This window comes from Rhipicephalus microplus, chromosome 6 (assembly GCF_043290135.1).
Source record: "Rhipicephalus microplus isolate Deutch F79 chromosome 6, USDA_Rmic, whole genome shotgun sequence".
Lineage (NCBI taxonomy): Eukaryota > Metazoa > Arthropoda > Arachnida > Ixodida > Ixodidae > Rhipicephalus > Rhipicephalus microplus.
The window spans coordinates 104226518-104238983 of record NC_134705.1 but is presented as its reverse complement, the minus strand read 5'-3'; the positions used below and the strand labels follow the sequence as shown (position 1 = coordinate 104238983).

The 12466-nt window shown below is 43.0% G+C and overlaps 1 protein-coding gene across 1 annotated transcript in view; it reads right to left on the bottom strand.

Moving 5' to 3' along the window:
- Positions 1–6333: 6333 nt before the first annotated feature.
- Positions 6334–12466, bottom strand: part of LOC142765968 (uncharacterized) — a 150328-nt gene continuing 144195 nt past the window's right edge. Inside the window, exons 15-17 of the mRNA XM_075867776.1 lie at positions 11799–11825; positions 10835–10870; positions 6334–6495 (exon numbers count right to left, since the gene is read on the bottom strand). Of these exons, the coding sequence (XP_075723891.1) occupies positions 6334–6495; positions 10835–10870; positions 11799–11825 (225 nt within the window). The remainder of the gene's footprint in view (positions 6496–10834; positions 10871–11798; positions 11826–12466) is intronic.

The window sequence follows — 12466 nt, the reverse complement described above, 5'->3', positions numbered from 1 at the left end:
GTGCGATAAGACAGACCGCAATACTCTAGAAAGAGAATACTGTAGGCGTCTGGGCTTATGTCTCAGAGCATCTTCGTTATCTGGCGCCATTCCTTGGCATCGCTCAAAAAAAATTCTTGTTTAGCGAGACCTTGAATACTATAAACCCGCATGGTATAGTATAGTAAGATGATAGACAAATTATTAGAAGAAGAAAATGAAAATGGTAAACTCCTAGCTTAGCACTGTATGATGTAGATAGATAAAAGCAGGAATCGTCAAACCATGTACATATTTACGTGGATAGGCTCACTTGCAGCATAGAGCATTTGAAGGTTCAAAAATACAGTTAGTAATCTGCAAATTTATCTGATAATTCAGCTTAGAATATTTCTCACTTCGGCTGGCCTTCGCTTGTACTAATAATTGAACTCTCACAAATATAGACCACTACATGCTATCAACATCGTCATTTGTAGTGGCACCTGAATTATCGCAATGCCTAGAGTTACCGAGGTTGGAATGGCTCATAGCTTAGCAGTAAACTCTATCTTTAAACCGTCGATTGCCCTCCTCTGTAAATAGTTATAACCTGTCTACGTAGGGGCAGGTTAATGTTTGAAGTGGGTGTATTAATGATGACTGTATAGTGATTTTGCCCATATTTGTGGTCTCCTGCTTCCGGAATAATTAATGTTGCAAGTGAGCGCCTGTGTGTGTCAGTTGGTTTTATGTCCGTGTTTATCCATGCGCTATAAGAAAGAGGGAGCTAAGTTATTAAAAGGCAGACAGGTTGGTGCGATCTGGTGCGCTTTAATTAGCTACCCTACACAGAGAATGATGGGAAAGTGTAAAAAAAGATATCAAAGGTGATATGGGTACAGGAACAGACGGCGTGTAAGTACAGCAGCCACTTAGCATATTACCGCACAACTTAGCATCCGCTCTATTGGTTTTGATAAAATCTAGAACAGCTCTCGTAGCAGTTTTGACACTTTTCATTGACACATTGCTGACAAGTTGCAACTTTCAAGAAGTGGTGTTCGTTAATTCTTGCCAATGAAGATAGGGCCTCTTTGAGTCACGTACGTCTAATAGGCAGTCACAAAATATACCGGGTATTGTGTGGTGCACTTGGCAGTGCGCATAGTTCGTTCTGTACCCATGGTCCTTTAGGTTGGCGTGAATTGGACGCCCAGATGAATCCTGTGCAGCACACTAGCTTTCCTTGACGTATGTTCCATTGATCTGGTTGCAACCGATAAGTAGCCGGACATTTGCGCATAAGTTATCTACACATTGTGTTGCATTACTTCCCGAATACAGTACCGTGATGTCTATGGTGTCGCTGAATACTGCCACGCTTGCTTCACTATCGGCTAGTTCATTGCGATTGAAGTCACAGTCTCTAGCAACCCATTAGAATGTGATAAAGTGACCACTTCTACGTATTAAGTCGAATGGTTGGATGAGTTCGAATGCCAATAAATAATATTGGCCTCTTCTTCAGCAAACAATCATAGCCTGAAGCGCTGATTTTGCATCGGACTGAATTGTTCTTTCACGCGGTTTTAGGTCGTTTGCGATTAGCGCAGCATTCTCGATAGCAACAGCTTCTGCAGCTGTTCACGATAATGTGTGATCTAGCTAGCACTTCAGTGTCCGCTGGGGGCTTGTCTGGTTTTTACCAATTTGTTTGATACCATGTTGACATTCCTAACTCTTCCAAGGGTGATAACAGCAACCTTAAAGAAACTTCTCATAATTTCTCGTGCCATGGTCCCCTATATGAACAAGATCTTTGCTCTGTCCACTCGGTGACGTCCCCTTTGCTGAGAGAATAGTCTAGTGACCACGATCTTGGGTACAATATTTCAAAAGGTCACATAAGTCCTCCTAAAGTATTTGAAAGATATACCGCTAAGGCGTCACTGAGTGACCGTCTCCGAAACACTGGGCTGTGCCAGTAGTCCCCAAAGTGTCTCTCCTTCTTTTTTTGATTTGATTAGAGCTGCTGAGGCCTGTATGAGCGATGAAGTTCATGTTTTCGGAAGTGTTGGCCACACTCTATGAATTAGAGATAGATATATTGGGTAACCACAGTGCAATGTTGTTGCATGAAAGTTGTGCCGAACAGAACTTGCTGGGTTTATTTTGTTCATACACTATCCCCTCTTGATGAAAGAGAATCTATTTTTGTGCACATTCATCTGCGGCTTGAAATTATGTAGTTTTAAATACCCTGTAATTAGCCCGGCCGCGGTGGTCTAGTGGCTTAGGTACTCGGCTGCTGACCCGCAGGTCGCGGGATTGAATCCCGGTGGTGGCGGCTGCATTCCCGATGGAGGCGGAAATGTTGTAGGCCCATGTGCTCACATTTGAGCGCGCGTTATGAACACCAGGTGATACGAATTTCTGGAGCCCTCCACTACGGCATCTCTCATAATCATATGGTGATTTGGGGACGTTAGACCCCACATATCAATCAATCTTTACTCTTGAAATGTCAGGCATATACTTTGAAAGTAGTCTTTTGTTTATCATGTTGCGTTTATCTTAAGGTGCCGAAGTTTCCGACGCCCATTTGAATGATTATGCCAACCTAAGCCCACCAACACCACAACTACCACCACCACAGTCTAATGTGAATCAACATTTTGACAGGTGAACGTTGCTGACTGCCATTTTATCTGTTCGCTTGCTCCACTTTGACGGGATAAAATACGAAAATACTCAAAGAATCACCATGTTACTTAAGTTTCACAAATTATCTCTGTTTGTCATTAGGGCTTAAATTCCTTGCCAGATGACAATTTTTTCACGAAACGAATTTGGGCCAGTAGAGCTGAAATTTCTTTATAGGGCGAATCTCTCTTCGGGAAGAAAAAACGCTCAATTCACAAGCTACCACTGCTCTGCGTTTATCATGACGAGATCGAGCATCAGTCGTCCATAATCTGCTCATCTCTTAAAAGTGTCTGTTCAAATACATGACTTATGACATCGTCTAGCGTTTACTGTTGAGCTGGCATTCGGTATTAAATTTATATCGTTTCCAACGTTATCGGTGCAGTTTAAAAAATATTCCATAACAATCGCGTTAATTCCGAACGTTGTGGTGTTGCCTGTGACAATTGATAACTGTGCGTGAGAAGTAGGATCACGCTAAAGTACATGAAGTAAGCGCACGTATAAATGTACGTGCAGTACCTTTTCCGAACAATAAAATGAGCAAAGATTCAATTGAAGTAAAAAGTACTTGCCCCTCTTCTAATAGGACTAGACGGCTTTGCAGGACTTGCGGGGGATCCAGGCTAAAGCGAGTACATCGAGGTGATCACAAAAAAATTACGCATGTAAGTTCAAACAACGCATAATGTCATTTGAAAAAAACATGAAACAACAGGATTGATTGTCAAAAGTCTAAGCAAATAAAATGCAGAAAGTGGAGTGCTGCGTGCTATCTGTTTGGTTACTTTTTGGCCAATCTGGTTTTAGCGTTAACTTGATCCACGCCAAGACAGAATTCAGTATTATTTTGAATTGCCGTGCAATAAAAGCTACTCCTGCTTCCATATTTGCAATGCCCATGGCCGATAGGTGGCGCGCCGTGCAGTTATAGCTGGCTGCGGAGGGATGATAAACCCGTGAACTGGCATAAAAAAGGAGATGACGCGCGGACGTACTCCCCGTGCCGCTTTCACGGGATGAACTCTTGATCGTCGAATGAATGTATATCAGATCAAAGTTATTTCCCAACCGATAGGAACTGCTGAATTTCGCTACCCCATTTGTCGCCGCAGTGCAATGGGGTGGTGTTGTCAGCTGAACCACCGTGTATCAACCATGTTTTGCGTAATCCTATGCATGGTACAGAACACTCAGCGAACTAGAATTCACGTATGAACTGAACGGCACTCCGAGATAATTCGTGCCAAGCCTGTCTGTTAGATTTGCCGCAATAGTAGGCCACTAGCGAATAGCGCATCGTCGCGGCTGCGCAGGAACGAATGTTTAATGTAGCGATGGTTTACAAACATATTACACCGTCATTACTTACGCTGTGAGCATCATGTAGTTGCTTCTTCAACGGAACAACAACATACACATTGTCATTTAGTAGCACTTCTGTCACAGCCATGATCAGACGGATCAGAACGCCTTGATCAGAACAGTGCACAGTTCCCTGCAGTTCGATGCTGCTGGTTTCATCAGCGCAATGGAAACAAGAATATCGAAACGAATACACGCGTACGCCTTTCGCAAAGTCAACATTATCAAAATTCGTTGAACAAGAACGTCGTTCGGACGGCAGCAATCAAATGCAGGAGAAGTTAGCGGGAATTGTAGCAGTAACTGCATATTTTCTTGCTCTCACCATTTCGCTTCGCTGGTCGAGCTCGAGCGTGTTGGCGGCTTGCGGCGCTTTGTAATATACACTGTAGTTGGGATGCATTCAACGCACAAGAAAAAGTATACGCTTGTATTTTGAGCTCGCTTAAGGATATTATACAATAAATACAATCGAATGGACTCATGAGCGTAAAAAACGGTAGCGCATGACGGGACGCAAAGTGCAGCTCTCTGCTAGTGAGCTAGCAGCCGATCGGTCATCGGTGCTATCACTCTCAGCACGTTGTCAACCATCTCCGTCCAGTGAACCATCGTCGACGTCAAGACGGTTTCTTTTAACATCAATGCTGAAAGTTGTGTGAGGAATTCTCTCCGCCAAACGACTTCGATAGCACCAATAACGTGTCATTCCCCACACACAACACCTACATGGCGTCTTTTACCACGTTTATATTGGGGTGCGGAGATCATTTCGCTACGACACATGGCTAGAAAACAATCGCTTGCAGTGTGCTGCCATCTATCAACGAACGTAAAAAAACAAACGGCACAGTGTAGGCGAAGGTTTGGCAGCCCTAATCGCGCGTCTGCGCTACTACCCGTGTACAATGAATGCTATGGGCCGCATGCACCACAAAAGCACTGACGAAACCTATAAGCACGTAAAACAAGGCGAGTTTTAACTGAAATAGTCAGACGTCAAGATTTAACTTTCCAAAGTGAATGCAGAAAAGCTCGCGAAGATAATATTTGTATTGTGTGGGTTATAATCGAAAGCGGGAGTTGCCATGTATTTTCACAAAAAATTCGAGTCTCGGAAGAACGAATCAGCTTTATCGTGTCACGGATGGTCCAGTGTATTCACTGATGCACAAAACACACAAAGTGGTTTGTGTTCGTTTCTTGCTAACGCGTTAACACTGCGGCGAGCACAGAGGTATTATACTACGGCTACCACCACTGAGCATATAGCATTAGGAGCGTCTGCCTACTGATCATCAATGAGAGGACGCCCCTGAATTTCGCTAGGTGGCGTGACAGTCAATGAACATTGCGAATATTGTAAGCTTGTTCGCGTTACACCGAACTATATTTCAAGGGTTTTCTTCGAATTACGTTTGCGAATACATTTTTTTGCGGCCAATATGAAAATAGGGGCACTGCTGTGCTCACTGCATGGCCCCACAAGAGTTGAAAATGCGTACTGAGGGCAAACAGGGTTATCTGAAAATTACTAGATATTTTGAGAACTGCCAGTGGTTGGGAAAACAAAATTATCTGTTTCTTAGTTTTCGACTGGTTTTCAAATCAAAATTACATTTTTTGAAAGTTTGAGTGTGTGAAAAATATTTATTTAAAACGTAGTGTTTTATAGGCCTAATCAAATCAATTACTGCATTATATGTAAAAATATGGGGCAGAAGTTGCAACATGCCTCCGTCACAGGTAACTATAGCAAGTTACACCGTAGATAAAAACGCTACCGTTTCCCTCAAAAGGGAACGATGTGTATATGCGAAACATGGTGCGCTAACGCTTACACGGGTGGCGGCGCTGACGCTGGCGCTTATCGCGGCGTTGCGCAGGAGAAAAACCTCTGTAGGCGCAAAGCACGCAGTGATAGACCGGTGTTTCTACTGGAACATGCCAATCGCTGCTAATGGGCGCTGAGAGATGGACGACTCCGATTGGACACAGATACCCGCAGTCCTTTTGTAGTTAGCACGGACGCTACGATTTTTGTTGTTCAACATCGCACAGAATTATTCTCGCACGAACACTACCTTGGAGATGAAGACCTAGGCACTATATATACGGTGTGGCCAGTGAACTGTCTTGCAGCGGAAGCAGTCGTTTTTTTCTACCTAGAAACTTGCTAACAGACACGGCGCGCGTTGGTGTTTCGCGGTCAGGAGAAGGAGGGAGCGTAAAAAAGGTGGCGGCAAAGCATGCGCAATGCTGACGCAAACACCGTCGATACGCACAGTGCCTGCGACCCACTCAGTCGTCGCACTGCAAATTGTTCAGTAGAAAAAGGTGCTTGAGAGAGCGTGGCACAAATGTAAAACCCGCTGTACGGCTTCCCAGGCTTGTGAGTGGTGTCACAGCTTCGCTGATGTAGCTGTTGTAGCCGGGCAGATACTCTGCGCAAACATGTGACTCCTGGATGAAAGATACTCTGCGCAAACATGTGACTCCTGGATGGCAAGGATGTCGTTGTGGAGCACAGGAAGAATTGATGCGTGCTCTGCTTTACGGTGACGCATTGCGCGGCAGTCAAACTGTTGTATGCGTGGCTCTCACTGAAGTTTGTCACTGGTCACCACTAGTTAGTGCCACGTGAGTGGGCAGCTGCAGTGCCGAGCGGGTGAACGGGACAGCTAGTGGGTTCGAAATCCATGGTAGATTTTATAGCCGCTTCAAAGACAGGGGTGATGGAGTCCTTCTTGTCAACTATACACAAGTTAGAAAGCACAGGAACGCTAAATAGAGGCGGTGTGCGTGTCGAATAGGATCCGCCGGACGCTACTCGGACAGTTCAGGAAGGAGAGGCTTATCTGAACAGTGTATCACGCATGCGCTGAACGCGAATAGAAGCTCTTGCTTCGCGCAAAGGTGAGTATGTGGTATATTGGCATAGCATATAGTAGGAGAGAAGCAGAGATAGTAACGCGCAGTTCATGAAGAGAGGGAAGGAGGGATGTTGCGCATGCGTAATGTGAGGGCGAACGCAAAAGCCCGTGCTGCGGAACATATATACCCAAGCAATAGTTAATTTCAATATTATTATTCCGAAGAAAACGGGACGCGCCGAAACCATATTCATGACTCAAAGACAGCGCTCGCCACTTAGCGACCGTGCCTGGAAACGGCGCTAGAAGAGTTAATTATGAAAAGAGATATCTTAACACGTTCAGTGCGTTGAGAAGCGGCCGCACAGTTCCTTAATTTTCACCATGACGTATGCATGAGCCCGCAAGAGAAGAAAGCGATATCCAAATACATTTGCAGTGTCCCGCAATGCTTCGCATTGCGGTGGAAAGATAAAAACTACCGTATCGTTCTGTCACTTCTCGAAGGTTGCAAACAACGCGCAACAAAGATCAGCGTAAATCAGAAACTTACGCGTTGTAAAGAACGTGACGCACAATATGGTAGTTTGTTCCAGTCAATTAGCTCGTGATGATCTCATTCTCCTCGGTGAGAGCACCCTTACATAGCGTGTGTGCATTCTTATCACTATTCAGGCATTTATAAGCGCAGAGTATATTTTCGTATATATAAAAAAGGGGCTTTAGGTAATTTGATTTGTTACGTGTGTGACTGTATTTTTGGCATATGGTTATTTTTTGTGCGAATCGCAGCCCAAGTCAATCTCAAATTAAGCTGCTGCTGTATTCTTTTACGATTACTTTTGATTTCGCACGTGTTAATATACACGCACACGTACGCGTAAGCGATAGTCCCGCATGGTTGGCGTGCGTGTATGTATGTTCTTGCGTATACATATTATGTTCATGTATTTGTAGCATGAGTTGTGTGCGTTTGTATATCTGCTTTGAATATCAACTACTCCCAATACAAATAAGTGAGTGTTCGGAAGCACATGACCCTATTTATTTGATAACCAATAACATGGATAGGCGAACAAAAAGAAAGCAGCACTCTTATTACAATCAGAACTGTGATTCACCCTATTTAAAGACACACTTGTCCCAGGCGTAACTTCATTCTGTATTAAAGTGAACGGCATGCATGTTTAGCTTTTTACGGGACAACAGACCACACTTGGATACATGTGATGAAGAGTACGAGCAGAAGTGCAGAGTTACTTTGAAAGTCGTTACGGTTTTGCCTGTAGAAGTGCTGCAACGTAGCGCAATACTGCTTGCAGCTTTCAGAAAGTCCCGCTACACATGAGCAGTTGCCTTCTTCTATATCGAACTCGCAAGACAGGTTTTCCGACTTCAAGTAAATTTCATGCGGTTCAACAAAGAGGCTCACGTTTACACGCCCAGCGCAACTATTTCCTCTGTGCTGCTAATGAAATCTTATGTGCATAATGAAATGACGAGGTCCGTGGCCAGCAACCTTTCACCTTCGACGAAGCAACGTGATTCAACGCCTGCGATCAAAAACTTCAGCACAGTGCCAAGCGAAAATACCGCGTTGAGCCGCTTACACCCAGCCATCTTAGTTTTTCCTACAAGTATTGCGAGAACACGGAGTGTTTTGTGGAGTTGTGAAGAGTGCTAGACAATATGGCAGGGTTCGGGAAGACACGCATGCCTGTGAATGCACTGATGTGCCATGACAGTTACAAAGCAAGCTGGGTCAGGTGCCGGAAAACATGAATATTTTCAAGTGAGACTTGTAGAACTTTTGCTCAATAAGATCTTCCAGGCCTTTCACAAAAAAAAAACAATGCTTTGTAGGTGTGACACACCGAAACATTAACGATCCCGCTATCATTGTAGAGCCACACTAAAATTCCGACAATGAATCGCTCTAAAGCTTTACCATGTTACCATAAGACAGAGAAAAAAGAAAAAAAATGGGTGGCCAAAACATCCTATGGATCTTTTCTTACAGGGGTATGCCCTCTACAACCTTGCGCGTCGGCGAAGTTTGGTTGAATGTCACCATAATTTCAATACTAAAGCAGATCATACAGCATGGTTTGCATCCAACGTTTTGTCTAGATAGTGATATACAGTGTTCGGTGTCATGGATAGAGACATGATCATGGTGTTGTGTTGAACCAGCACACTTTGTTTACTACCTTGAAGAATGGGTAATTTTTTTTATGCCTGCCCACGCTGACGACTGACACGCAGCTCCACCACGTGCATCAAAGCTTGGTCTGCATTATCATTCTCTATGACACTTTCCGGCCTTTCTCTTCCAAGCAAATTCCATGAGGCCAAATATTAATTACGCGCATACGCTTGCGCAAATAAACATTATTGAAGAAGAGGATGTGGAAACAATGTTTTAAACACGTAAGAACCTGTGACAGCTGCGCAAAGCTATCTCTCGCAGAAATTTCTACAATAAATTAAGATGCTTATTATAAAGGTAGAAGGCTTGTATAACTTATTCTATAGACCATTTTAGTAAAACCGGTTATGGCACAAGAAGCCTCAAGCACACTACATGTGACCTTAAAGCACATAACGTGTCTATCTACATCAGGGGCGCAAATAAACACGCTGGTTGAAGTGAATTCTAAATGAAGAGAGAGTGAATTCTAAACCACAATGGAAAGTACACCATGAAAGAGTAGCTTGAAAACTCTGTACTTCGAGTTATCATTCATATAGGTATAGTGCATAATGAACACAACACAACCTTGAGGGACACACACAGCGCTACCTTGCAACTAATGTTTTATTTGCTATGACACGTGCTTTTGTGATCGCAAATGAAACATTCATTGCAAGTTAGCGTGCGTGTGTGTGCGTGCGTGCGTTAGTGTGCGTGCGTTTGTGTTCGTTTGAGTGTGTGTGTGTGTGTGCGTGTGTGTGTGTGTGTCGTTTTTGTATTCTTGTCGTGGTGCGCCGTACTAATATGAATGATGAGCCTCAACCTACTAGCCCAGCAGCGTACCTTAGTAAGTTTGAGTTACCTAACATGCTACTTTATAAGGAGCATACGAATTCGCCACCTTTTATTAGAGATCTCTTCGTTACTACAGAGCTTGTCGTCATGAACACTTCAGCCCTGTCTTACTGATACGCACAACTGCAAAAAGATTACGCCACTGGTCTCAAATTGCCAACGCCGGTCCACAGCACCTGAGCAAGTAGACAGTGCTTTCATGAGAACGCGATCAAGTAAAGAAATAGCTCACGTACAGCTGTGCGACAAAAGCGCTTATAGGAGTCCAATAGCCCGTACAGTCAACGACTATTGTGTACGAAGAAGAGTACTGATTTCGCTACAATGGGCTGATTTTCATCATTAAAAAACTTGCGAACTAGAACTTGCACAAACCTCCAACACCTCAATATACGCCCAGTTGGACTGGCCTAACACTATCTATGTTTGGACACTAGATTTCAAGACAGGTTATGGGTGACAGAGAAGCGGCTGGCATTGAAAGAAAACCGCCTTCTTTGCACCCCGTGGCTTTTTCAGTTCTATAAGACTGGGATTTTCCATGTACCAGTGACATCCTTCACATAGTGATATGCGCAACGTGAGAGGCTCTCCTCGCTTACCCAGAAGGCGCCATTGGAATTGTAAGAGTGTCTTCAGGAAGGTCTAGTCATGTAGCATACACGAATCGGACGTAAAATTGAATATGCCAGTTCTCCATAGCAAATTGTTCCGTCATCTTCCGTTGTGTTCTTACGTTTATTTTTGTATTGCCGACGTATTCACACAGGTGAATCAAACACATTGTTGGTTGCATTGTTTTTTTCCTCTGATGTCATTTACCATCACGTATCAATTCACCATCACGTATCAAAACATTTGCATTGAGAAAAACACTTGCCTGACTTTGCCCAGAATCAGAGCTTGAAGATCCAGACTAAAAAAAAAGTAGAATGCAACAATCACCAAAAATATTTCAAGCGCACTATTTCACGCATTGAAGCTAATTCTCTACTAGCAGTAAAGATTGTGTAGTTACCGATGTTTGTGAAAAGTACGTCTCTTTTGCCCGTTACATCTGGCTGCACTGTGGCAGCAGACAAAAATTGAGTAGAACCATTGTACGTATTTTTATTGAGGCTAAAATATAAGTTTATGGTCATCTTGTAGTGTTCTTGCACTGTTAGATGAGTTTGCTAAAATATATGTGAGCTTCCCTGCAACAAACCGCATCATCGCTTCAATATTTGTACAGTGGGTCATACCTTGATTTGGCAGTGTTGTTCTGTATATTTTCATTCACTCGTGCAAGCGACACGGTATCCATCTCATTTTCTCAACCACAGTTCCTATTGCTTTATTTAGACATACGTTTTGTTTCTATGATCACTAGGCGTACGTGGTAGAAGTCAGCCTTCTTTATTCTATATATCACTACACCAAGGACGTTATTCCACAATTCTTTCAAAAGCGTCCACGTTTCAAATGCAAATGTGCGCTCGGTAAAGGGAATAGTATTATAAACGGCGCTGGAGCCCAATTAATAGAACAAAGAAACAGTAATGTTTAGCTCGCACTGCCTGTTTCTTTTAACGGAAAGATATTTTTTCGTTGACTATTCTTTGCCAACAATGATACAAAAGTTGTTGTTAACGACGTTTCTTCACTCTGTCTGGCGCGGTAGCACATTGCCTCATACAAAGAGCTATAGATTGTAAGTGAGCTTCTCCTCACTCAGTCACATGTGGTGCATGTGGTTTCAAACGCTTACAAGGCAGTCGCTATATAGCACTTTCTTCGAAAATGAAATACTCATATCGACTTCTTTCGAGCAATATATTTAGCAAAGTTGGAGAATGACTAACCCTTTGAGCCCTCGAACTGAGTCCAAGCTGAAAAGAGCACAACCCGAAACCCAGGCATTATTCTATAATCTTTTAAATACACATATAGTACGAACGAAAGTTTATTCAATTGAAGTATTTATAAAGAGGGGGTACCAACAAGGAAATCAACAAGACTGTGAAGAGCCACTTACCAGGAATAAGCTTTATTATTGAAGACATCCAATTCCTAATATGATTTATAGTGTAACAACCTAGCCACTTTAGACAAGGTGTTCTCCTGCCTGTATCCGGAAGCGTTCTGATAATGTGAGACACTGATGTGTTAAATTTGCATGTTTCCTGATGCGAATACTATTTCACAAAATATTTAATGCCACAATTACACCATTGAAACATACACTTGGTCAAGATAATGTCTTCACGTATGCTTCAATCTTTTTTCTTCAACAGAAACATATTTTTTGTATTACAAGCGGTAACATACTTTTTAACAGCTGAGGTGCCTTTATCAGCACGGTACATCTCCGAAGGCGTGGAGAGTAGTTTACGAGTGCTCAATACTTTTATTGCTGTTTTCATTGAAAATTATTGCCAGTTTGTGTTATTAAAATTATCTTTACTTGCATTTACTCTCGCGTTTTTTATACTAGTAACCTGTAAAAGTCAGGAGAGTGTTTCGTGAGGCG